Source organism: Micropterus dolomieu, linkage group LG06 (assembly GCF_021292245.1).
Source record: "Micropterus dolomieu isolate WLL.071019.BEF.003 ecotype Adirondacks linkage group LG06, ASM2129224v1, whole genome shotgun sequence".
Classification (NCBI taxonomy): domain Eukaryota; kingdom Metazoa; phylum Chordata; class Actinopteri; order Centrarchiformes; family Centrarchidae; genus Micropterus; species Micropterus dolomieu.
This window is the reverse complement of record NC_060155.1, coordinates 15,318,246-15,345,828: the sequence shown is the minus strand read 5'-3', so window position 1 is coordinate 15,345,828 and position 27,583 is coordinate 15,318,246. Positions and strand designations below refer to the sequence as shown.

The 27,583-nt window shown below is 39.5% G+C and overlaps 1 protein-coding gene across 2 annotated transcripts; it reads right to left on the bottom strand.

The window, feature by feature from the left end:
• Nucleotides 1–3,750: 3,750 nt before the first annotated feature.
• Nucleotides 3,751–26,492, bottom strand: kif1ab (kinesin family member 1Ab). Of its 2 annotated transcripts, XM_046052282.1 has the most exons (48): nucleotides 26,387–26,492; nucleotides 23,282–23,355; nucleotides 22,867–23,046; nucleotides 22,657–22,725; nucleotides 22,109–22,287; nucleotides 21,792–21,903; nucleotides 21,337–21,414; nucleotides 21,116–21,181; nucleotides 21,012–21,029; nucleotides 20,822–20,900; nucleotides 20,652–20,730; nucleotides 20,098–20,240; nucleotides 19,858–19,896; nucleotides 18,193–18,392; nucleotides 17,920–17,999; nucleotides 16,806–16,881; nucleotides 16,633–16,712; nucleotides 16,416–16,522; nucleotides 16,207–16,290; nucleotides 15,779–15,959; nucleotides 15,618–15,690; nucleotides 15,363–15,453; nucleotides 15,112–15,260; nucleotides 14,186–14,364; nucleotides 13,493–13,630; nucleotides 13,279–13,397; nucleotides 13,080–13,165; nucleotides 12,749–12,884; nucleotides 12,175–12,358; nucleotides 11,644–11,734; nucleotides 11,385–11,503; nucleotides 11,222–11,277; nucleotides 10,986–11,094; nucleotides 10,771–10,837; nucleotides 10,517–10,601; nucleotides 10,280–10,385; nucleotides 9,837–9,860; nucleotides 9,574–9,688; nucleotides 9,296–9,429; nucleotides 9,080–9,141; nucleotides 8,825–8,970; nucleotides 7,949–8,137; nucleotides 7,744–7,815; nucleotides 6,933–7,042; nucleotides 6,118–6,237; nucleotides 5,760–5,952; nucleotides 5,525–5,643; nucleotides 3,751–4,595 (listed from the first exon to the last, which is right to left on the bottom strand). In XM_046052282.1, exons 1-48 carry the CDS (start codon nucleotides 26,490–26,492, stop codon nucleotides 4,538–4,540), a joined length of 5,160 nt encoding a protein of 1,719 aa, XP_045908238.1. In that variant the 3' UTR covers nucleotides 3,751–4,537. The 2 variants fall into 2 exon arrangements, with proteins under 2 accessions (XP_045908238.1, XP_045908239.1); XM_046052283.1 differs by lacking the exon at nucleotides 19,858–19,896.
• Between the last annotated feature and the right edge of the window lie 1,091 nt (nucleotides 26,493–27,583).

Genomic DNA, 27,583 nt, shown 5'->3' with positions numbered 1-27,583 from the left:
AATTCTTCTAAGATGGTGGGAAAGTAGGTGGACTATTTTTTGGCCAAACACAGTGACTTTGTGGAGTCTCTATTAGTTAATATAGCACACAACATCCCATCCTACATATTTAACAAACAAGATGTTACATATTGTTTATTAGTTAGCTTTTGAGGAATGATGAAGGCACTTGCAAATGACAAGGTCATACAATATGTAAACCATACTTATTACCATACTCTATTAAACGCTTCTTTTTTACCTTTAAAACACAAAGAATGCAGGTTCAATTTGCTGGGTCAAAATCCACCTACCATGTTGTTAGGTAGATTTTGTTAAATTTGGAACGAGCCAAGGTAACTGTCCCCGTTCCAAGTCTATGTTAAGCTAAGCTGGCCAGTTGCTTACTCTAGCTTCATATTGAACGGACAAAGATGGGAGTGGTATAAATTTTTTCATCTAACTCTCTGCAGCAAAACAAATAAGCGCATTTCCCAAACGTTAACATACTCCTTTAAGGTAAGATCCAAATCAAAAGGGTAGAGAACTAGATACTGCAGGCAGAGGCAGAACTTAAATCCAATCATAAGAGAAGATCTGTTTCAAAATTGTCAGCATAAATATTTACTTTTGGACAATCATGTTTTGAAGAATATGTTCCCCGAGGAAGGAAATTGACCCTAATTGATGAAGGCAAATAAAACACATCGCAATAAGATGTTGCATAAGTTTTAACACTCATTTATTTATTCTCCTTATTTTTTTCTTGACAACTTTTGTTGTTACTTGTCCACAGACATGAGAGAGAACTCCAGAACACTCAAAAGATAAACGTGAGAACTGAGATTAAGACTTCATCACAGGCTGTTTCTGCTTCTGTCAAGCAGCTCAGAGCAAGAGTGGCAGACCTGGGATTATCTACCCAGTCCATGATGACCGCCTCACCCACACTGAGCTAAAATGTGCAAAACTGATCCCTGATCAGCACTCTTTACTCTGGGGTGAGAACTTGACGAAGCAGCAGGCCAGTTATTCTTATTCATCATGGTATACAGAGGAAGAGAGAGTTAATATCATCTGTGTGATGAGACCCAACACAGAAAATCTCCATTTATATACAAGACAGAGCCAAGAGGAAGGTTTCCAGTTAGTCATTACAAGGATCATGAATGACAATACTTTACAAGCAGCACTTCAGCGGGGAGGGCTGTTGTCATTAGCAAGCGGTAAGGCAGGAAAGAAGGACAGAGTACAGCAGAAGATAAGTGGATCTGCATGCTTCGATCCAGAGCTATGACATTTAAAAGCAGCCAAATATAAAATAATCAACTCATTTACTTTTCAGTGCAGTTCCAGTGCACTAAAACTGTCTCACAAAGTGTTTTTTAAGGTGATACCCTTGAATTATTAGGGCTGGAAGCATTGCAAGCCATCTGCCAATTGTAAACAAAAAAACCCTAAACAATCAATGCAATTTGATGCAGTGTTGGTGGTTTGATTGCTGAAGCAAAAATGGCACCATTTCAGAATCTAATTTTCTACTCTTTTCAGGACAGGGTCGTGATATTAAAAAACAACAACAACAAAAAAAACAGTCTTTTCCATACATTCTTAAAATATCATACAAAATCACAGTAAATAAAGATGCTTTTGTGCATGAGTGCAATATATTTTAAGAACATAATCCATCCTTCAAAACCTTATAAATAAAACTTTCCATTTGTCTTCTGTTCCAGCAGGCAACATACAGGATATATCTATAAACATTTTAAAAAACAAATAAAGGTGATTATACCAAAATGACCCGAACACTAATCCCATTAAAAAATTTTAAAAACAGATGAAGCCATAGATAGCAACAAATCTAAAGTGAAATGTGAAATACAATCTTTGTATTGGTAAGATTTTTTTAAGTATTAGGCTGCATTGCTCAACAGGTTGGTTGGCCTGTGGCGTACAGAGTCCTGAATACTGTTAACTGACTGTAAATTAGGTTTGACAAAAAGTTAGTCATAACCAGTCAAACAAGTGAAAAATGGGAAAGACGAAATGGTTGGCCGACCATGTCTTTGAGATTTACAAAAGAAGAAGGGGCTCTCCTCTAGAGTGAAAACAGATATGGATAGTGATCTTTTAAATGCAAATAATATAATAAACATTCAAAAAAATGTGCAATGTGTCTAGCAAAGGCAAATAATTGTTTAGTTCAATTTAGCTTCCACAGATAATATTGATTTCAAACCAACATTTGGGGTCATCTCAATATAGTGCAAAATAACAGACCGCAGATAAAAGCAACTAGAAACCATTTCTGGACATAAATGTCATAACAACAAGAAGCTAATGATACTCTACTGGTTTCTGACACAAGCATCAGGCTGTCAAATATCTAGCCGCAACAGTACAAAAGCTAAGACGGGGATTACTTTTAAATGGAACATTTACAGTCAGTGATAATGATATACACTGTACTTTACTGTTGTTACAGGCTATACCAACATACTATATAACATCATTGATAATATTCACTCTCCAAAACATAAATCAATATAAAAAAAAGATCCATCTACTTTTACTCTACATAAAAGCTTAATCTTGGACATACATGTAACTAACTATGTCAAAGACAATGCTGAAGGAGGGAGAGAAGAAACAGAGGTGAAGAGAGGGAGGCACTATCTGGTGCATGGACAACGATTTTGTCCACTCAAAGCAACTGCCTTCAATAGATTACAGGTCCATGGTCAATTACAACTTTCCATTTAGCTACTAGACGAGACATAAATATTAAACTTATTTAATATAGCAACTCAGCTGGCCCATAACTACAGACAGAATAAGTGCTTATTTGATTAAAGCAAAACTACCCACATCCTGTACAGCTGTCCTCCTAGTGTATTTAACATCGAAAGTTAATTTACATAATTCATTAGTTTAAAGAAATAGATCAATGTTTTGGAAAAGATTTGTTCACTAGCTTTCTTTCTGAAAGTTACATGTGGAGGTTATGCTTTTAGCAATGCTCCCCGAGGAAGGAAAACACATCAGTATGGTGGCTGCAAGGATGGTGCACTCAGGTTTGTACAAAGAAGACGGTTAGCTTAGTGTAGTATTAAGACCGGAAACAGCAGGCTCTTTTTGAAGTCCGGCTACCAGCACATGTAAAGCTCACCGATTAACACATTATCGCTCACATTTGTACCTTTGTTTGTCCTGGAAGTCAATGCGCCTTGTCAAGAAATAGTATGGCACATAACAAAATTTTAATTTTGTTACAGATATAGTGTTATTGGTGAGCTTTAGAGCTGCTGGTAAACAGATTTTGTTACATTTTGACAGAGCCAGGCAAGATGTTTTCCCCTGCTTCTGGTATTTATGCTAAGCTAATGGACTGCTGGCCATAGCTTCATTTTTACCATACCGACGGTTCAGTGTGGTATCAATCTTCTCATTTAACTCTTTTTTTGGGAATAAGTGTATTACCAAAATATTGAACCATTACTTTAACATGCTAAATGTCTGCTAATGCAACTGCATAGTGGACAGTGATTTGAAAGAATTAAAACAAGTAATGCTTTGGTTAAAACAACTGAGTAAATGATACATTACATTAACTCAATAAAGACATTAAAGTGCCATGCAACAAAACAGGTGAGTGGCCCTGTCACAAATAAATAAGTACCTACGCTAGCAACAATAAATAACATTATTCTTTATGGTTCTATGCACAAGGGATCATGTAAGAAAAAGCACAAAACGAGAACAAAGACATGAGTTATCTCTCCTTATATTGGATTATTTTGCCTTAGTCTAGTCAACAAACTCAGTTTTCAAGGAACCAGTAAAAAAAAAAAAAAGCAACACAACAACAACCACACACCCTTTTGTCCTAAAAAATCCATCATGCTACTTCAATGTTAAAATGACTGATCCGTTTGCTATCTGAAACCTCTGCAGTGAAACAAATACTCTATGCTGTAGAGCACCAAGCTGATCCTAACTGAGGTAATGTACAGTATATGATGGATGCGTGTGGCGCTATCATCCCTTCACTTACACAGATAAATATCTGGGTTCGATGTTTCCTCTCCCTCACCCAATGGCGTTATTGAGAAATACATGAATAACTGACTTAAAACTGGGACTTATTTTCAGTTATTGTGAATGACCACATACTAACTCTGTACAAGGAACCGGTAGCCTCACAGATGACAGATTTCTACATAAAAACTAATCAAAACTAGCCCAATGCCCAGAAGAGGTAAGTTAATTAACGGGTTTGGGTGGTTAGTTTGGCTTATGTTTCTTCTATAGGAAGGGTGCACGCCATGCAGGGTTTTGAGGTGGCGACTGCAAAAACACAGAAAGGACAGTTTTGTTGGGTTTCAGGATGAGCAATCAATTGATGTTAGGGACTGTGGCGGTCGCCACATAGAAGGTTATTTAAATGGCTGTATGTATAAGTTTGTTCATATGGTCTATGTTCATTAGAGCGGGACGGTGAGCGGAGCTTTTAGATTGTATTTGTTTGTTGTTTTCCACCAGGCCAGTTCATCTCTCACATCCTCTGAGCAGACGGGACCGACTGGACCGACTTTCTCCGGGAGAGCTTTGACCTGAGGAGAGGAGAATAAAGAAAAAGGAAGATCAAACAAAATTTTTTTATTTAAAAGTAGCTTGTAAATCTGTGTATAGCTATATCATGATTTATTTTGCAGGTCCTGTAATTTCCTAATAAATTCCCTGGAAATTTCCTGAAAAGAACTACATAAATGGGCACTAGTGAGAAAATAGAGAGCAATGTTCTGAGGCAGTAGTTTGAGTTCAGTTTATTGTGTTGAATGTATAGGCAGTTATTGATTTCTAGTTGAATATTCATGAAAGATTTTGTCAAATCTGCATATTTTCCATACCATTTTTGACGAATAGCTTGCTCATCTGTGGACATATTTCACATTTTGGGATATTCAGCTGACCTGCTGTACACTGTCTAAAGCACTGTCTAGGCCAGTGTTTCACAACCTGGGGGTCAGGACGCCTCAAGGGAAGAGCAGAAGAAAAATATCAGGGGCCACCAGATACTTCTGTCTAACCAGCTATTGAATATTTCTTTCCGATTTTGCTTTCGTTCTTGTGTAGTACTGTAAATATTCACCTCTTCAGGCCTATAAAAATCCTTCAAATGAAACAACCAGATAAAAAATTACCACTCTTTGGTTAATGTGCTCAGACATTATGTTCACACTAAAACCACAACCTGTGATGAGGGGTCACGGGTAGACACAAGCTAAGAAGGTTGGGAACCACTGCACTGGGTTATGTTAATTGAAAGTCTACCTCCATTTTCCCAAATAAGTACGTGATACTAAATTACAAAGTGCTTTCCAGGAATCTTTCTTATCATTTAGTTACACCTCGGTTTCTTTCTTGGAAAATTTCAGGAGACCTGTATAAATGTTATGTCTGTGTTGCTAATAGCTGTTTAAAACAGTTTTCCATGATAGTTTAGGTGATGTTTTTCCTTTACAGTTTCTACACCACTCACCTGATGGTGCCGGCTAACAGAGGGTTAAACGCGTACAGCCAGTCGTGCATCTCTTTGTCATTGGTAGCCTGCAGCAGTATTCCACGGTGCTCAGTGCACACAGCAAACGTGTTGGGAGTCTGGACACATGAAATATCATGAGGTTACTTCAGTTCATTTAGATATTATACTAAATACTATTTATTTATCTATCCATCTTCCATCTATCTATCCATCTCATCAAGCTCCGTCGTACCCGCAGTAAGGTCTGTTTGTCTTCACTGTATTCCACCTTCGCAGACGACAGGTTGATGACAGCTCTCTCAACGCTATCCCTCTCGCTGCGGTACAGGTAGACGTAGGGCCTGCGCACCACCACGTAACGCTTCACCCAACCACTGGTGTGGGGCTCCAGGAAGTGCAGGTAGCCTTTCTTTGACACAATGGGGCTGCATACGATGAAAGAAATACTAATGTTAGGACAAAATGAATAAAACTTGACATTTCTTAAAGGCTCGTTGTTCCCTGAATGACAGTAGAGTTTGCACCTGACAAACAATATGGCAACTTTATCCACAGTGACTGAAAATCAAGTATCGTGTGTGTGGTCTGACCTGACACGAATCTCCTGTATGTCAGGAACAAAGGTGCATCCTCTGAGAGCTTTCTTTCTGTCCACTGGGCTGTATGGGTCCAGATCTGGTGTGGAAGCTCCTGAACTGGGTTCAGTGTGTCTACACAACATAAACAACAATGTTCACAATGTGACAAAAGAAACATGCCTGGGCCTGTTCATCTAACTCTTTTTCACTATTCACTACAAAAAAATTTATGCTGCTGTATACTTCACTACTTCCACTTTCAAAGGGATATATTGTACTTTTCACTCCACTACAATATGTTGATGGCTTCACATATTGGTTACTTTGCAGATAAAGTTTTCATACAACATGACCAGTTTGTAAGACTAAACTACCAAGTAGCATAAACAATATTAAAATACTGTTTTCATGTTACTGCATCAGCATTAATTATCCAATATGATATGCTATCAGTAATAATAAAACTAATGAGTACTCTTACCTTTGATTCCTGAAGTACATTTGGCTGACAATACTTCTGTACTTTTCCTTAAGTAACATTTTTAATGCATGACCTTTACATGTAGAGTGTTTTGACATTGTGATATCGCTACTTTACTTAAGCATATTATCTGAATACTTCTTCTATCCCTGCCAACTTCTCTTGTAAATGTTTGCCGTATGATGATATCACCAGTTGACGCCATTCAAGAGTCATTTAGCATATCTGAAACACCAACAACAAATTCTTTATTTATCTTCTCAGGCACAGTGGCGGCAAGTATCTAAAACCTCACAAACCAGTATTAAACTAATCCTCCGCCGAATAACAGCACGTAGTTACATACCTAATGTCATAATGTCCCTCGACGAGTGAGGGGCAGGTAGAGGACGGAGTGAGCGTGCTCAGTCCAGACGAGCAGGAATCTCTCATCAGCGACGCGGACATCTCAGAGAGCTAAAACACACATAACCACACACAGAAACACATCCACAACAAATCACGCACGGAGAAGCACACATGCAAGACAAGAGGGACAAATACAGATACAGACAAAACACACCAGCAAACAATTAAGCACGTACAACACAGACATGCATTCAGAGAACAATTCAATCAGACAATTTGTAATTTCTAGCAATGTACTGTAGAACCATCTCTGTACCATTGTTATACAAAACCCTATTTTCTAAGAGCCCCTTGCTGATTAACATGTTAAAGAGGACATGCAGGAGTAACATCAGGTTAGTGGAAGCCTCGCAGAGTCTAAAGAGGAGGAACAATGAGGGATGAGCACGGGTAAAGGAGGAGGTTGGAAACAAAAATATTTTTAGGTATGGGTTTGGGAAGACAGTGTTAGGAAGTAGACCTGAGTCACTATTATCTCTCATCCAGCTGGTTCAATCAAAGTCTAAGAATTATTTGTGAATAATATTTATCTCATTTATACTGAGTGGATGTAAAGACCTAAGACATAACATGGGATTAGGTTAAAGACACCTAAAAAAAGAGGAATCTGTTCTGAAATAAATGACTGAATAATGAATGAAAGCAATGGCAGAGAGTGGCTGAAGTGCGGGGCTACAGTATTATGTGGTAAACGCTAAAGGTTCAGAAGGATTAACGGGCCGGGTTAGAGGGCCTAGGCTGGGGCTCACCTTGCTCTCACTGGCACTGCTGCTCACCTGGCTGTACTCTCTGTTGAAGGTGTGCATCAGCAGACGCAGACACTGAAAAGAAGATAGTAAAAGACAATTTTTTTTATAGATGATGTTGAATAAAACCTGTATCTGATCAAAACAGCTACAAAACAATAGTTGAGCTGAGACAAACGTCCTGGTGGCCTAAGAGACCAGCAGTCACCTTGGCAGCCAGCTCCCGCTGCCTCTGGTTGGGGCTGTCGGGGGCAGGGCTGCTGCCGGGACTGGGGCTGAGGACGGGGCTCTTTGCAAAATCGCTGATGTCGCTGCTCTTGTAGAGTGCATCCTGTCCTGCCTGCAGAGTGGCCTCCAGCTTCTCCCTCAGCAGCAGGTAATGCCTGGTCTTCTCCACCTGAAAACAGTGGCAGATCCAACTTTAACATCAACCTTTGCGGTCTGGAGGGGCTCAAAGGGTGTTTATTTCTGGTGACATTTCTAACTAGATAAATGCACAAAAGACTCACTTCTTTTGTCTTTGTTCCCAGTTTTCAAATTAAAATATTGCAGTTGTTTTGCAAGTGGTAAATGTCTCTTGGAGTATCTATCAAATGTAGTTTCTGTATATTGTAACATTGAGATTAGGTAGTGCAGTTTCTGAGTCATCCTTTATTTTAGATATACAATACCTGGTTTGAATAGATTTGAAATCATCATCTAATCAAACAATCATAATTTAAGTCAAGTGAAAACCCTGTATCTCCAAATTTGGTGATCTTTAATTTTGAGATAAACTGAAAGATTAACTGTTCCTTTATGAGTTAAGAAAATTCCCCTACTTCTTGAGCGGAATAAACCATAAAAAACAGCGAATTGTCTGTAAAAGCTGCAAATAGAGTTGGCTTTCTCATAAAAAGGTGAAGTTTTGGATATACATGGTTTTCACAGGACAGCGACAACTCAGAGACTGGTCTGGCTTCAGTTTCCTTTAGCAAATCTGAGCTGGTCTAAATTTAGATTAACTTTAGATAATCTGCACCTGTCCAGTAAAGACATTTCCCCAGCATATGTTTTCCAGGTGTCACCTCTCTTACAAACTGACCTCCTGCAGTAAACTGAGTTTCTCCAGCTCCCACTGGTGGTCAAGGATGAGGCTGTCACTGCGAGGCCTCCATCCAGCCAGGTTCTCCTCTCCTCGGACATACGCCACTGAGGTGTCCAGTACACGCCTGCGACGACGCTGCATGCCTGAAGAATAAAATTGTCTGTCAATATTGTTGATTAAAATCCAACTCCCAGTTGAAGAGGAAATGCTTTTGTTATTTTTTCTGATCATTTTCTTTGATTTTGATCCCACCTGGACTTCCATTGTCCGCCACATGGCAGAGGGTGACTTCGTAGACTCCAGTGACACGGTTGCTGAGAATGACAGGTGAGTTTTCAAAAGTGAATTTGAGAGAGAAGTAATTAATTCAACTGCCAATTCAACTGCCTTTTTATTTAACATGACAGAGAGGTTGTGTAGTCCATAATCAGAGTAAGATTCAGACTGTGTGAATCCATGAACCTGTACCTCTCGGAGGGCCGGAGGCAGCCGGTGCTAAAGAGGTTTCTGATGGAGCGAGAGGCCGGCAGCTTCGCATCACGGGAATAAAACACCATGCAGAAATCTTTGGTGATTACTGTTGGCTGAGTGCAGTTCTCCATCTAATTAAAATAGGAAGTAACAAATCAGAACCCATTCCTAAGCTTGTATTTATGTTCAGCAGTGACAGATTGTTGCAGTAGAGGTCTACATAGAACTAATGAATTAAAACCAAAGTCACTAGCATTGCATGTAATCTCCAGTACCTCTAGATAAGCAGAGAGGGTGATGTAGATCTTCTCCCCATAGGGAGTGACTCTGTTCAGAAGCAGAGAGTTGTGCATGGAGCTGTCCCATGCTGCCTCAAATCGATAGAAAGTTCTGCAGCGTGAAAAACAAACAGTTTATCGACTGTATGCATGATTTTTAAAGAAGAAAAGAGTCAACGTGATTAATAGCTTAAGGGGCAAATGGACCTTTTGTTATCAGAAATAATAATTGAAAAGATTAAAATGATTGTCATTTATACCTATGGTCAACTCCCAAGGACACGCTGCCATTTACAAAGAATAAAGAGAAACAGGACACGAGTTAGAAACTTTTAACTGCAGCTGTTAAAAGTTTGAACCCAGCAAATAATACTGATCCATGCACACTAAAAGTGAAGCCAAATAATATTTGACTATAAGAGAAGTGAAGCAATGTTAAAATTACGAATCAAAGCAACTGAACTGCAAGCAACTGACATTGAGGGTCTAAAGATAGAGGGTGTCACATGCTTGTAAAGCCCAAAATTACAAATTTGTGATATTGGGCTATATAAATGAAAATTGACTTGATTTGACTTAATATGTGTATATGATTTAGGTTTATAAATAAATTATAAGAGGAAACTGTTGAATATCATGTAGAAAATACACAGAGAGGGGGGAAAACCATTCAGTAAATTAAAAATCAGACTAAAATTCATACTTGTCATTGTGTTTTGGCCAGAAGTATCCAGAAGACAGGATGTTGAGGGAAAGGATGTTTGGGTCTATGATGGTCTCATCAGCCTCTGGCGTGTTTCGTATACGACCTGGAGTCAAACAAGTCATGCTGAGATTAATAAGGCGATAAAGGAGCCATTTTTTAAAACAAAGGAGAAACACTTCTTTGAAGATCCAACGACTTGGTCAAAGATGGTTTTAAATTGTCCTTATTACTCACCAATAACCAGCTCCTTCACCTCTTTCCACTCAATATCATTTCCTGTTTCATGAGCGATGGTTACTGTGATCCTCCTCTGAATGCCCTGTGGAGTCAAGAGAAGAACTAGTTTGTTTACTGGAGTCCCAGCGGAGATAAAACTAAATGTAGATAAAAGAGCTGAATGGATTTGTATTGTATTTTTATTACAGGTTTGTGAAACTTCACTACATCACTAATAAACATGCTGGTTATTTGGCGTGACGTGGACAGACCTGGTGTAAGAGGAACGTGCCGTGGCAGGGCATCCCACCTCTGTGGTCAACAACAGCTGGGATGTAGCTACAAACAGGGAAATAATCTGTACATTAAATGTAAATACTCAAGTGTTTAACCGAGATTAGGTTCATTTTGACTGCACAAACAGTGAATATGAAGGCCTCGCTTTATGGTGTTACTGTGGAAACACAGTCATAAACATATGACTCACTCTCCGTTTGCTTCTAGTTCACAGATCTCAAAGAAGACCATGAGGTCATATTTGGCGTGACAAGGACCTGCGGTGGAACGGGTCAGAGTGCTGAGCTTTGTGGCCGGCACTGGAGGAAAAAACAGATTCATGTGTGACAGAGAAAGACAGATTGTACTGTAACAAAATATTCTATATATCATGAATATATAACACCTTTTGATATACTCTCAGGACCATTAAATGTCACCACTAACCTGGTTTGGATAAGGGCATCACCCTGGGGAACTGCCTCCTGGAAGGTCTCAGTGGACTAAAAGACAAAGAAACCAAACTTGAGGAAACTTTTCTTTCCATCTGGAAACATATCAAATCAACAATTAGTCATCAGCAGGTAAAAAGGTAAAATTTCTCCCTGACCTGATCAGGTCTTTGCAGAGCGGAGGGAAGGGCTGTTTCTGATAGTGGCCGAACACCTCGAAGACGATGGGCTGAGTCTTGATGTACTCCACGAAGGACTTTGTCACTTCCACTGTGATCTAACAAAGAAGAGAGCAAATACAACTCAAATACATAACTAATTCTGTAGATATTTTAAAAGACGTGTAAAAAACATAGCAGAAGCAGTTATCAGTAATATTTGTTAATAATAGGTCTGAATGTAGTGTTCGGTGTTTACATTCTGAACATGGTAGAAGCCCAGCGGAGGTCCTCGGCCCGTGTTCTTCAGCGGCTCAGTGGAGAAAGCTTCGTCATGGCGGTGGATGAAGCTGAAATATGTGAAGCCATTATCTAGACTCTTCTTGCACATTATGTCAACCAAAAACATCTGACTACCGCACAAACATTTACAATCAGTGAAAATTTTAATACACATTATTGTTAATTGGAAAATATGGTCAGTCATTTTGTTTAAATCTTGAGCAGCATCTTCAGCAGTCAGGACTCGTTTTGCATCTTGCTTGTTGAGATCATTTTTCTGCAGATTATCTAGTGCCAAAGCAATTTCATATGAGATTTAATAACAACATACGTCAGTTTTAATTATTTCTTTTGCATTCATTAGACCGTTCACAGAAGAGAGAGAGAGACTGCTGACAAAAACAAGGATGAAACCAGAGGCTTTTAGTGAGACTTGCATATACAGTACAACAACATTAGACTGACAATATTATTTACAGGACTGTGGTGAAGATACGCTTGAACTTACTTGAACTGGCAGAAGATGTCGGCGTACTCGGCTGAGATGCTGGAGGCCTGTAAGACGGTGACTCTGAAGGTGAAGATGCTGCCAATCTTCAGGTGGGACAGAGCTTTCTCCGGGGAGATGTCCAGGGGAAGATCGAGACCCAGCACTGAACTCTTCGCCGGGCTGGGGGGAGCCTCCAGGGAGGCTGCATGGGACAGGGGAGGAGACACAGAAACACATTTATCTGGTATTTTAGATAATTTTCCTATTCATTTTATGAATTTATTTCAGCACTGGTGTACCATGTACATCAGATGAGTTAACTTTGAAATAAATGAATGTGTGGTGTTTTTCCAGGATCACACTCTTGTAACATAGTAAGACTTGGTTGGCACTGAGGCACTGTAATTGATTTCTGTTTCAAAAATACATAATTTGAAATTCACAGCTATTTGGCATTGAGTTCCTCCCTTAGATCTTTATGAACTGTGAGCACCAACCCAGGAAAAGGTCCAGCAATTGCATTCAACTCTTCCATCATCTTCATTCAAAGTCGTGACCTGCAGACTGTTGAACTGCACAGGTGTCACCTCACCTGGACAGGTGTTGTTGTTGACTTCATCTGCAGAGATTCCCATCTCTGTGTTCTGTCCTTCTCCCTCTACAATTCGCAGCTCCTCCTGGGAGGTGTTGGAGTGGGAAAGACCACCAGGACACGACTCAGTCTGGAACTGGGACCAGACAGAAAACAAATCAGCTTGGACCCCATTTACACTGAGCTTTAAGAGCAGACATTCGGAGAGAAATTTAAATTGCAACCCTCTTCTTGCTTTTAAATTACATGTCTGATATTCATGACTAATTCTATATCTGCCTTTTATTGGTTGTAGAGGAAACATTCACAGTACACCAGTACAAATAACTACCTTCTCAAATTGTTTGTCTTCAAAGGATATCTTGGCAGTGCCTGACTGCCTCACACCAGAGCCGTAGTCAGGGGCCTCTTCATCGGCTGAAGAGAGGCAAAAAAAGAGGACAAGATGTTGAACTACTGTCAACAATCATTTCTAAACACTAAAAAACTCAAAAGAACAGCATCCGACTGTCATAAGACTTTGTTCGTACCTGAGATGGCCTGCACAGCCACTCTGAGGAAGCCTTTCACCTCTCCTTTCTCACTGACAATGGCCACGCGATGTACCAGGGGCACCGGGTACAGCAGGTTACTCAGGTACACAAAAGCTCTGAGGAGACGGAGGAAGTGATGAGGTGTGTTCAGTTTTTACAAGCATTTATTTATGTAGGATTTAAACCAATAATGCATTAGTTGGTGACGGACCTGCCGACCAGACGGAACCAGGGGAAGCGGTCGTAGAAGGGGTCGCCCCCGGTCAGAGCGTGGTCACAGTCCTCCACGGCGCTGCTGGGGAGCTCTGCCGCTCGGTCGTACATTTCTCTCATCAGGTCCAGCCTCTGCCTGCAGGGGCCAGTATAAAAAGAAAAACTTAGCAGTTGGCCTGTCAAAACAAGATATAAAGATGGTGCTGAAATACATGTTAAAGTAAATGAATGGCGCTATTAGAGAATCAAAACAAAACAAAAAATTGTCGTTGCAGAGGGAGATGTTCCTATCGAGTGTGAGGTACAGACTGTACTTTTTACAAGACAACAGGAAATTAGAAATAACAGTCAGAAGTGTTTTAGGGGTGACATGAATTTTAATATTCTTGTATATATATATATTATTCTTGTATATAATATTCTTGTACTTTGCATGTGTCAATATCCACATTGCTTTTTTAGTTTTGTGTATTATATTTAATCCTGCCAATACATTATATTTTAGAGGGGTGGTGATGGCGCATAGATAAGATGTTTGCCTTTGGTGTTGGAGACCTGGGTTCAATTCCCACTGCAAGACACTTCACCCCTAGTTGCTCCAGAGGTATGCAACCTCTGTAATGTATAGCAATTGTAGCAGCTAAATGAATAAATGTAAAAACCAGCATAATATTTGACAAAACCACTTTACCTGAGTTTCTCCAGAGTCCAGTAATGTGTGGCTCCGTTCTTTTGATCTTGTACCTCAACGGCTACGATGGTTTGGGGGAAAGGTCGTCTTTCCCTCTCTGTGGCCACACTGGGGGGCAGCAGGTCGGGAGGCAGGGGGGAGTACAGCGTGTCTGTCAACAGGACGAACTGGAACTGCACCTGAGGAGGACATACGAGGTAAAACACGAGTGACTGTCTGTTTATATCCTCCTGTTTGATATCAGGGGTATCAAATGAGGATTTAGTTGGTTCAACAGCATTGACTAGGAAATAGAGTGCCACTGTGACACTGTGAGGTCTGATATGATACATAATAATATATTTCTTAAATTAAATAATATGTTTACAAGTAACACAGATGAAACGCTCACCTGTACAACATCAGAAGGATATCTTATATCAATATATATAGCAATATTCAGAATACAAGTAATTTACTCGATCTTATGCTTTTTATAATACAACATAGACTCTGGAGGGCTGGTTGGAGAAAAAAAAAAAAACTGGGTGCGATATGAATCTGTCAAGTCCAGATAATGCTTCATCGTGTGCACCTCTTACTACCTGGATGGTTGGACAGAGCATACGATCAAAATGCAGCACTGTGTCACTGTGATGACTCACCAGACTAAATCATTGTGATAAGTGCAGAATGGCCACTGACACACACTTAATAATCTGCAGTCTGGACTGCAAACTTTAAATGATGCTAAATTTGCATATTTGCAAAAAAACATTTATTGTCCACTACTGAGAAGATTTCACCAAGGCAACAACGAAAGTCAGATTTGAGTTAGTCTTAACAAAGACCATGTATATGGAAATGGTTTGGATTATGTTACTTAGATAAATCTGTCTTATGTTTAGCTAAAACTAACAAAAAAACATAAATACAGCAACACACACCTTTTTCTTTAGCTCCACACTGATAGCATTGGCCTCTTTGAGGAAGATGGCGTTGCCCCAAAGCAGATCCCTGAGAGATGTGAACTGGTAGAAACGCCACTTTCTGAACGCCCACAGAGCCAACTCAGTCTCTCGCGGTGTCCAAGGCACTGGAGAGCAAGACACATGATCTCTGATTGAGTACACAAATTAAAAGCCTAGTAGAGAAGATAGTTTGATGGGTTAGTAACAGTTAAAAGTGACAGTATCACCTTCCTCTTCAGGCTCCTCTTCTTCCTCGGGAGACTCCAGGTACCGAGAGTCCACTTGTTTCTGAAGAGCCTCCAGTTTACTCTCATAGTCCTGAGAGAAAACATATGATCCAGATCAAAAACAGAACGAGTGCATAGGCGTGATATTTTGCTTCTGTATGCAATAAATACACATTTGAACTGTTATTTTGTTTTTTGTTTTTTTTAAATCAGGCACCTTAAACGTTAAATAATTGTATCAAAGCTTGCTCTCACCAGCCTCTGCTGTTCTAGCAGGTTACTGGCTTCTTCTCTTTCTTTGCGGTACTGATCTTCAAGCTCCTGAAGCCTGAAAGGGATTCAAAACTCAATGTTAAAAAATCATATAATAAAGCAATCCGAATCATCATCGCCAACTTAATATCTTCTCCACGCACCTCTGCTCCATCTCCTGTTTCATGTCGATGCCTTGTTTCTCCAGCAGTTCTCTCTGAGCGAAGGCCCAGTCGACGGGTTCCACCGGCGTCTCAGCGCACGGCGTCCTCTCTCGCTCCAGACGAGCCTGCTCTGGGTCGTTGAAGCGAAACACGTGGCTCTTTCCCATGATGATGCGGTTCCCTAAAAAAAGGACATGAGAAGAGTTCAAATGCTTTGCCATTAAAAATCACATTAATTACCAATCAGACTTGTGTGATGATGTTATGATGAACATTTTTATGACTTTATGTCAAAGTGAATTTTATCCAAGACGACTAAGACTTATCTCTTCCTCCATACATTTGCATACATTTCTGTTTATTCTCTGGGTACAGTTGCTTTGTTTTACACCTTTTTAAAACAAAGTAATATGAAGTTTCGCACATACCAGACCGCAGAACTGTGGGGGATGTCACTCTCTTCCCATTGACATATGTCTCTGCCTCCTCACATGGCTCCAGAATGACACATCCTGTTCAAGAAAAGGTTATTATCAAAGTATTAAACACACATACAATATAAGCTAATGGCTGTCCTAATGTTCAATATATATTTATGTTACAACATTTATGTAACATTGTTGCAGCCAGCCTTTACCATCTCCCTGAGGGCCAATGGTGCTGCTGAAGGTGCAGTGTTCATCTCTGATAAAATGGCCGCTGAGAACAATGTCTTGGCGAGTCTTGGCATTTTCACGGCCAACCCTGAGGGGAAGATAAGGTAATCCAATAAAGACAAATTCCCCAAAACAGCACAGTATCTGGAATAAATCTCAAATATATATATAAAAATTAAAATTAAAAAAAGAACTTACTTGGTGATGCCATCTTTGATGTAATACAGCAGACACTCAGACATCAGCGGGTCTTCGTTCAGGTTCACCAGATGAGGGGTCTAAAAGGACAATCATGACAAATATGGTTTAGTGTTTGTGTGACTATTAAAACTAAACAGTTGTCCAACAGTGACAATTGAAAAGCATCATGCCTTTTTTGGGGAGAAGACGCCCAAGGTGCCTCCATCTTCTCTCATGGCAACACCCATCTCAGCCAGCAGGGCCTCTCTACACAATCAATCACACAGTTGGCATCAGAACATACCATTTTACAAACAACAAGATTAGGGCAGAAGTTTTCACAAAGGTATGTATTCAGGATGTTAAGTTAGATGTTTTGCCACTGATATCACACTTTTTAACTCCCACTGTTTGACCCACAACATACAACTGGGACTATTATGAAAATTTGCATGAATATAAACATGCAATATATGTGTCATTAGATTAGACCATGGCCATTTTCAAAAAGAATGCCCCTTTGAAAAATAACCCAAGATCTAGACCACAACTGAAACCAGACTACGAGTCTAGAGCTATGTTGGCAGTTGTGTGAGGCTGAACTGCGGCACAGCGGTACTTTGAGCTTAGCTAGCTTGACAAGATAACAAGAATGCTAATTTAGGATGGTAGCATGCTAAGAATTGACATACAGCTGAGGCTGATGGCAATGTCATTAGTTTTGAAGGTCATAAACCAAAGTATTGGACAAGTTAAACACTATAAACAGTTATTATAATTAATCCTGAGGGCGACATGAATGCTTACCAATTTTCATAACATCCCATACAAAAGCTGTTGAGAAATTTCACTAAAACACAAAAATGTCAAACTCATGGTGGCGCTAGAGGAAAAGTTAGAGGATCACTAAACTCATTAGCATTCATTCTCTGGGGACACTGAATGTTTGTACAAAATTTCATGGCCATCCATCAAGTGTTGTAGAGCTGTTTCAGTCTGGGCCAGTGTGGTGCACCAACCAGCAGAGAGGCAGCCCAACATTTCCATCCCTAAAGCCATGATGGTAGCATGGCTAAAAATATGGTGTATTCCTACTTCTTAAGTAGTCTGGCAATCCAACAACATGTATCCTTCAAAATGTTACGGTCAAATTAATCTCAAGGACCAAACCATTAAAATAGTTTGTAATATGTTATATACTGTATATATTATATTACTGTATATTATACTGTAAATTTCTTAGGGCAAAATAATCTGACTCAATGCTATGAAACTATGATTCATACATGAATATGTTTGACAAACCTATCCATACGGATGGCCTCAGTACGTCGCAGCTTCTCTTCCCATGTCTCATTGAGCTCTGCGATGATTTTCTCAGTTTCCTGTTGGCAAAATTAAGAAAGATACCTAAAATGTTCTACACTCTAAAACTGTAATTGATAATTTGCTCAATCTTGGATTTATCAAGAGCCGTTCCACTAATTGACTTTGCCTTTTCTTTGATTTTCTCATTCCCATATAACCTCCCATTGCCCAACTATACAGCCTGAACAATTCCACCATCATCCTTCCTACCTTTAGCCGCTCGATGGTCTCTTCACTGGCTGGGCTAAAGATGCGATCATGGAGGTTGCTGATGGACCCAGCGCGACTAGACAGGGCTGAGAGTGTTGGGGAGGGACTCATTCCTGTCATGGCATTGGTCACTGTGGAGAGATCACCCCTTTGATTGACAGCCTGGCGATTATTCACAAAGTTCTTGTAATCGCACAGGTCTGCCAGAGAGAGAGGCGTTGCATGGAAGTGAGCAAGGAAGGAAGGAAGGTAGGAGCAGACGCCGGGTAATTAAGGAAAGACATCAGGGATTGAAAGGGACACGCAGAGAAACAGGATAAAAAAGGAAAACAATAGGGGAACAACAGGGAGGAGTACAAAAAAAAGAAGAGAAAGCTCAAATAATGGTTCAAAGAAGCAGAGGTAACTTGCTTACCAAAGCCATCGCAGACAGAGAGAAAAGAGCAACTCAAACTGAACAAAATGCCAAATTGACATTTTTCTGACACTGAAATTACATGTAGGCAAGCTCGCAAGCATGAGAGTGTTATGAGAAAAAAACTAAAAATATATACATCACGACAAAGCATAAAGACCAGTATTTTTGGATTTTCTAATGTGTTTGCATGTCCTAAAGTCTTTCTTTAGCTCAGCCTTTTTAGCTCAGCCTTTGGTAGCGATGCACCAGACTCATAGCTTCAATTAGGTCCACACACAGAGAACCAGGATGCACAGAAAAGTTGCTCAGCAATCCAAAATGGCGTCCTCCCAGTCAGTCCTTTCTTCCATAAGCACTGATTGCGTAAAAGAAAAAGCATTAAACAGGATGCTTTATGCAAAGCTGGGTTAGACTTCAGATTCTTCATGAGCTGCTATAGGATCATGGTGCAAAGCTTTTCAGTGAAAAAGAAAATCCCACCCAATTTAAATTTGTGTTACTGGGATGAAAGTATACTGAACAAAATTATAAACGCAACACTTTTGATTTTGCCCCCATTCATTATGAGCTGAACTGAAAGATCTTTCTATGTACACAAAAGGCCTATTTCTCTCAACTATTGTTCACAGATCTGTCAAAATCTGTGTTAGTGAGCACTTCTCCTTAGCACATTTTCAAGTGGCCTTTTATTGTGGCCAGCCTAAGGCACACCTGTGCAATACCCATGCTGTCTGATCAGCATCCTGATCAGCATCTTGATATGCCACACCTGTGAGGTGGATGGATTATCTCAACAAAGGAGAAGTGCTCACTAACACAGATTTTGACAGATTTGTGAACAATATTTGAGAGAAATAGGCCTTTTGTGTACATAGAGAGAGTCTTAGATCTTTGAGTTCAGCTCATGATGAATGGGGGCAAAAACAAAAGTGTTGCGTTTATAATTTTTTTATTTTTTTTTTATTGCCATGGAAAGCAGAACTAATAGATAGGGAAAAAGGAGGCCATTTTGCAGAATTCCTGAGAAAAGAGTAACTTAATAAAGCAACATGGTTTAAGTTCATAGAATATTTTTGTGTTGCTCAAAACAAATGATGTATGGTCTAAGTTTGTATGTCTTGTCAGACTTCACATATAGTCTCATGTTTGGATTGTTAGTTAGGTCTCTGGTGTGGTGGAGGAGGAAGGCCGGCTCGGGATTTATTTCTTTTAGTGGCAAAGCGCAGGCTTGCTAGAGTTATACACACATTTCAAACCAGTGATGACGGGGCCGGTGCAGCGATACGCTGATAGGACAGAGGAGAGAAGAGAATGAGTGTGAGAGACACCCACACTCTGAGTTAAACTGTCACCCTCTGTCTTCTTAAATAAACAGATGACTAACTGCACAGAAGGTTAAAATTCAGGTTTGTGTTCGCACGTGTGTGTATGTGCCTACATATGTGCGTTTTCTGAGTGATAGTTGGATTTCCTCGTGCGACACTCACTCTCTATGATGTCTCCCAGGCCTTGTGCGTACAGCAGGTCTTTGAGGCGAGCCACCTCCTCTTTCAGCTCCCGCACCAGACGGTTGTTGGGGTCCTCGTTGATCACAGCGTTGCAGCGGATCTGTTTGGCACGATCAGCATACCTGCAGGGAAGGAGGTCATCAAGGTCAAGGAGCCGTTAAGCTGTAAAGCATGATTCCTCAGGCTCTGCATACTGAATTACGCTGACCAACTAATGACTATATGAAGCTAAAATAGAAGCATGTTACTGTCAATTAACTGAGGGGAAACAACTATAGAACTTAGGGTGCATGAATTCATTAAGATGCTACACAGTAAATGCAAAGTGCATAAAGGTCAGCAGGCAAAGGTCCACAAATAATGCAACACTATTGAGCTGCATTAAGTCTGTTTTTCCTCAATAATATGCAAATGTAGTAGTACATGCAGTACATTTATTCTACTGGTTGAAAATGTGGTGTATGTGCGACATTATCTTCAAAATGCTATCAATAGTGAAAAATGTATGAATGTCAGTTAAACATTTTTCTCACCGGAGGGTACTGAGAGTCTCATCATAGTTAATATCAGCAGGGCTGAGAGCAGCCACCATGGCTGTACGAGAGTTTCCTCCTAAAAGACAGCAAGTGAGACAATTCATGAATAGACAGAGAAAATAATTTTATTCTAGTAAAAACTGAAGTTGATTTTTACGTGTGCATACCCAAGTTCTCCCTAAGAAGCCAAGTCAGAACTGAATCTCTGTAGGGAATGAAACTCTCCACCTTCTTTTTTTTCTTATTCTGTAAACATATTTGACACAATTTACCTGCTAATCACATCAGAAAACTATCAAAAAAATGTTGAATATAAACAGTTTGCTGTTAAAATATGTGATTGTTGGCATTACTGACCTTGTTTGGTGCTGAGTCCTGACAGTTTAAAGAGAAATGCCAACATTTGTTATTTGGTCAACATAAAATTAGAAAAGTAAAAAAAATAAATAAAAAAAGCATACCACTTCAGCTAGAGCAGAAATAACTTTCCCCAGTGTAGTTAGAGATTTGTTGATGTTTGCTCCTTCCTGCAACAACAAAGAAATAAAAGTTGTCAATCTATTTATCAGTACATTTTAATTTGGAGCATTGCTTTCAAACAATCTTTATTTAATGTGTTTTGATCTCCTCCATGTGCGTAGAAATACCAAAAAACAACCATAAAACAGCAACTTCCTCTCACCTTCAGTCTGGTTCCTTTAGCTCCGGTTGAGTCAGCTCTCTCGCTGCCTGCCAAGTCCACCAGACTGATCTTGCTGACCTGTGATGATACCACATATTTTCAAAATAAGATGCTCTGTATGACAAAGATTAATCCTCCACAGCTCACGTATTTCACCTGAAATTGCACTGCGAGAGCAGGCAGTAAAGCGTTATTTGGGGTTATCAATCAATACAGCAACACATTTGTCAGACAACACCACCACCACAGCCAGCCTCCACTCAGGTCATAAAAGGTAATAAAATAATTTCTGCCTTGCAGCATCTCCTCTAAGGCTGCTGAGGTGACAAGGTTCACGATAAGAAAATCATTCCTCTTGTTGGTTTGTTTGTTAGAAAAGCAGAAAATCATCTTGTCTTTCAGTCATACAGGGTGATTTCGAAGGCAAAGCTATGAGCTGAGCTTGCTGTCAGAACCTTTTCTGATGTGTTTTCCGACTCCATGTCGTGTTTCTTCTGTGTAAAGATGATGTTGAAGACAGCGTGGGAGCGGCTGCTGGTCTCGTTCATGTTGGTAGCAGCCACAGTCCTGGAAAAGAAAGGGAAACGCTGCATTAGGTGCATAATACTGACTCTTTCTGATTCTCTCTTACATTTTGTTTATCTATCATTATCTGCTCCATCCATCATTTGTTCCAGCCACATTCGTTTATTTAAGCATCTTTTAAGGTCTTTTCCGCCCATCATGCCACGCAGTAATCTAAGGAGTCCATCACTCAGTCTCACTCTGTTACCTGGCCTTGTTTCCAGAGTCCATCAGATCCTGGATGTCGTTGTATGAAGTGACGGCTAGCTTGGACAGATCTTCAACGTAGGGTCCCATCAGAGGGTGCTCTCTGACACGCAAGTTCCCTTTGTTCTTGGGATTCAGCAGGTCACGCACACGCTCACAGTAGATCTCCATGTAACTCACCTGTAAGAGGAAAAAAATGTGTAAAATGTTTTTATGAGTTATTAAGCAGTAATCATTACTACATGGTGGCATCAGGGGCAAGCAAAGATGATTAACCAAGTGAATAAGCTCCCAGATATCTTACAAATATATAATTACAATACCAGCTGCCCCTCTGAAATATTTGTTATGTTTCCTTTAATTTTGTCTGAAAAACATAATTAAACATAAGTCTTTTAATATTCTTATTTTCAGATGGTTCAGTTTGTATAGACTAAGACAAATTCAAGACTGAGACAAATTGTGAGACACTGTGCAGAGAAAAGCCTCCAAATGTGAATAAAATAGCATACATGAAAAAGTATGAAGGTAGAGTTTGACATCACTCACCTCCACCGAGTAAGACATGCTGTTATCATTATTGCTGTCACTGATCTTGGTGAAAAGATCCTCACACAGCTAGATAACAAAGAACAGATTGTCATTTCAGATTGCATCTTTGTTTTTTTAAGCACAATTATTGAAGAGCATCAGATGTTTTCTTTGTCAGTAGGATAATTTTTGTGTTTAATTATTGTTCAGAATTTTATTCTGTGTTACCAGAGGGATAATTCCTTGCTGGTCCTTCTCCTGTCGTCCCATCATGGTGTAGCTTTTGCCCGCTCCTGTCTGACCGTATGCAAATATGCACACGTTGTAGCCTTCAAAGGCATGAAGGAGCATCTCCTCTCCGATGTCCTTGTACACCTGTATCTGGGACGCATAGTTGATGTCCTCAGGCTGCAGAAAGAACAAAGGGGAAAAGATGAGCAAGCATGAATTAACTCTTATAGACATCAAAAACACACTTGGTTCTAAAGGCAAATACGTTTTTTACTCCATGAGGCTAAATCCTAACATTTAGATCAATATTTATAATCGTGTATTAGTGACTTGTTCACTAATTTACTAATCTGACTAGTATGACATTTAGTTGTTGAAAGCAGTAAAAAGTAAGTGATGCAGTGAAACTTACTGTGGTGTGTGACCAATAAGAATAGTCAAAGTTGAAACTCTTGTTTTCTTTTGGCTGTTTGGGGTTCAGGATTGCTAAAATAGAGCAAAATAGATCAGTTAGAGGCATCAGAAACACTTTAATAACCTGTGTCTTCTTTCATTTCAGTCTATTTACTGTCAGTTTTACATCAGCTGGGCGGAAATTAATTTGGGAATCTACTTCTTTCAATGCAAAACATTCTCTCTCGCACCATTTGTCCCATGTCATGGCCCAACACAAACATTCAATTTAAATTACATTAAATATATTTTTTTTTATTTTCTTCATGATCACTTGAGTCCAGTTGTGTCTCGTCATCTTTATTATAGACAGCTCTTGTTGATAGTTTCAAAGGTTTGACACATTGTTAGAAACAGAAGCACAGTTTTGAGAAAAGACAACACAAACAAACAAAACTGTGTTTCCAGCAGGAAATGCACGATCCAAAAGGTGTTGACGGACATTTGGAATCCGCATTCAGTGTCTAAACTTTTGTGTTGTGTTTTCTATGAGTTAGTCGAAAGAAAGAAACATATTTGAAGTTGTGATCACTATATTTGTAGTCTTAGAACACAGTTGACAGAAAAACTGTATTGCTCTTTTATGTGATTATTTCTAGTGGAAATAACTGAACTTGTCTACTAAAACATGTTAATAGAGGGATCGTCGACTACTGATTCAGATTCCACCTCTGTTCCCTCATTGTTCCCTGTCTTCTTCACTACTTTCCACCTTCAAATAACAGCAAAACATGCATAGAAAAAATATATAATCAGTAATGCAATACCGTATTGTTCAATTACAGCATGTATTGCTTAGTTTATTTTTCAATTAGTAACCCATCCTCTACATTATGATTTTGAATTATAGGTACCAGAGTTAAAGCAAATTTACCAGCACATAATGTGCCAAATCATCATCAACAGAGAGATGCACAGCACATAATCTAAACAGAGAAAAGACACACTAGTTGAGAGACGACTTACTATATAACAGTTAGCATCAGAAGCAGCAGTTTTAAATGCAACACTCATCCTTTTTAAAGAGAGGAGGGGTGTACCACAATTGGAATATGAAACAAGAACCGAGCAGGAGCAGATGCTCTTTAACTGTAAACTAAATTTGTTGTGAACAAGTTCAATATAGCTGCAGCAATATCCTGCTGAAACGTGCACTCAGCTAGGAACAACTCAGTGTCCATCCAACAGCTAAACCTGCTTATCATTTAGCGGGCTGCAGGGAGCAGTGTGTTAAATTAGTAAAGTTAATGAGTTGATATAACTCTTGAGGGTCAGTCAATACACTGACAGGCACAACAGGCACACACACACACACACACACACACACTTGCATCAGCTGACCCCGTGTCTGGGATCAACCAGAACAAGGAGGTCTTTTTGGTCCCCGCAGCTCGTATGATGAGAGAGGAGAGCTGAGGCGGTCGCTACATCCCACACACACAGACACAGAGACAGAGACAGGCTTCAGGCCTGACTGAAGCTTTTGTTTCCTTATCTAGCTGCTAAGATGCCACATGCCTCCCTGCCCCACTCCCTTATTAGTGGAGGGCACAAAGCTGCCTACGAGACAAATAACTTGAGGTGAAATGCTAAACTTGGCTCAGTGTAGGTCACAGGAATGTGATCAAAACAGCAGCAGAACATCGCTGCATCTCTGGGTTTCACACTAAAAACCATCTGTAAGACTTTAAAGGATCCATACCTCATAGGTGACCCTGCAACTGTTCTATCAGCTTGTCGCAATTATTTATATGAACATTATGTGAATCTGGTTAGCTGACAAGAAAATTACCTGATTAAGGGCCTTTTACAAATTTGTCAACACTTTTTGCCTATTTACAATGCATATGTGGGAAATTGGTTATTGCATGTTTACTTTGTAAACTCTCATCTAGCATACATCATTCAGTGTTTCCCTCAATTATTAATCCCTTACTGGGTGTAAAGACAAAGAATAGTATCAAAGAAAGTGAATATAATATATTTAAAAATGAGGGAACAAATAACTGCGTTTTACAGATACATACAGTACCTCTGTACACATTATCCAGTACATTGCATGTACACGATATACATATTTGTATGATTTATATTCCTTGATACATTCATCCAAATTTGCACGTTCTTTTACACCCCTGTTTTGAATTTTTATGTTTGTAATGTCTTTCAAAGTATTCTGATGGCAGAAGTTTTTCTTTGCAGAAAAAATAGACAATCCAGGTTAAAGTTCGTTTTATGTGTTGCTTGAAGAACACTAATCCCTGAGACAATGAGACAATGACTTCAGACACGTTTTAAGACATATAAAAAATGTACTGCTTTGAATTAAAAAAAATTTTTTATGTCTGATATAGTTTTACCACTTATAAGTTGAATTAATTAGTTTAAAATTCTTAAAATTACATCTACTCCTTCTCCCTCCATGAAAGTTATGGAATCGATAGATGCAAATATTTTACATTTTAAAAGTTGAAATGTTCAACAAGTTGCATATTGAACCATGAACAGCTTCCAAACTTAAATATCACAAAATCATGCTCATACCTACACATCTTTACAACTAAAACAAATAGTCAATTAATTAATTAGTTGATTGACTGGGAATGAAGCTGCAACTATTGAGTCATTTTTCAAGCAAAAACGCTTCTTAAATGTGAGATTTGCTGCTTTCCTTTGGCTTATATAATAGTAAGTTGAATATCTTTGGGTTTTGGACTGTTAGTCAGATACAACAAGCAATCTGAAGACATCAACGTAGGCTCTAGGAAATAAAAAAAAAAGCAGTTCTCCACCATATTCTGACAATTTATGAAACAAACACTGAATCAACCAATTGAGAAAATAATAGGCAGACTGAATAGATAATGAAAGTAAATAAGTAGTTGCAGCCCTAAACTAATATGAGTACAGATAAATGTTTCTTCTACTGAAACTCTGCAGACATCATTCTGCACAAGGAAGCTCAAACATTCATGTGAGGTAACAATAAGCAAAACACATTTTCACACAACACAAACACATCAACTTCAAATACACTCAAACTGACTTAAAAACGCATACTGACTTGTGGTGTTTCCTGACATCTGAATGATGCACTTGCTGTCCTTCCCCATCTCTCTGGAGTTGAAGGGTCGGACTCTCACAGCCACCTTCACTGAAGCCCCCGCCATGTTGCAGGTGGGTTTGCAAGTGAGCAGAAGAGCTGAAGATCTGTGTGGTTACACAGACACACGTGGCACCTGCACAGGCAGATGATGAGAGGGTTTTAATACCAGGGCAAACAGAGATACGTAGATGTCTAGTTGTATGAAGCACCACATATTTCATTACTACCTTTAATAAGGATAAGTAGCCTACCTTCAAATAGTTAAAAATTATAATTTGAATCGTCTGTGGCCTGTTGTTGTTATTATCATTGAACATTGTAGACAGGGTCTTGGTAGCCTCACTAAACAGCCAAGACTATGACACAGTCATCCTGAATCAGTCTTTTTTGGCTTCGGTCAGAGACAGACAGCTCCTAAAACAAGCTGACTAAATAGCTGGTTCATTATTTGGCAGGAAGATCATCAGCATCCCTGCAAAAGTAAAATGGCTGCTTATTCTTCGGGCATCCTCCCCTGGCCTCATCCATCAGGGCTGAAGGCCTTGTGATGAAACCGAATCGCCTCACTGCTTCACCCCAAAGAAAAGAACACACATTCCTAATTTGTGGTGTTTTTTCACTTCATCTTTACAAAATGCTGTCTTACTTTTGATTTTAAAACCCTTAATGATCGCTTTTACTTTTTCTCCACTGTTGATGACCAGATAATTTAGGTTTATTTTTAACGGTAGCCTACAATTGCTTCAAAGCAGCGCCGCGCACATCCATCTTCTCGGCATTTATCGATGATAAACACAATTCCTTCAGAACATCTTTATAGTAAGCCTTTATCTGTACATGATACATTCTCAGAAAATGCGAAAAGACATTTGCAAATATTAAATAATAGGCCATGTAAATATTGTCTCCTCCATCTTGCTTTGCCTGCCGCACCTCAAAGACAGGCCGCGTAAACACAAACGGCACCGACCTCAAATCACCAAACACTGCGTCAGAAAGGAGGTCAGCACACATTATTAGAGCTGAAATAACATTTACAGCTGTCACGAGCGCATCTGTTTATATAATTGGGGTACCGGTGGTGTCGTTTATTTAAAGTTTTTTTTTTTAAAGAACAATTGTTGACAGCAGCGGAATCAAACACCCTGACGCACC

Excerpts from the sequence above, each read along its gene's own strand:
- kif1ab (XM_046052282.1), bottom strand. The coding sequence starts at position 26,492 with ATGGCGGGGGCTTCAGTGAAGGTGGCTGTGAGAGTCCGACCCTTCAAC. Across the intron at positions 13,631-14,185 it reads TGGACTCTGGAGAAACTCAG|GCAGAGGCTGGACCTGATGA; the intron begins GTAAAGTGGTTT and ends TGGCCCCTGCAG. Across the intron at positions 9,142-9,295 it reads TGCCTCCGGCCCTCCGAGAG|CAACCGTGTCACTGGAGTCT; the intron begins GTACAGGTTCAT and ends TGTCATTCTCAG.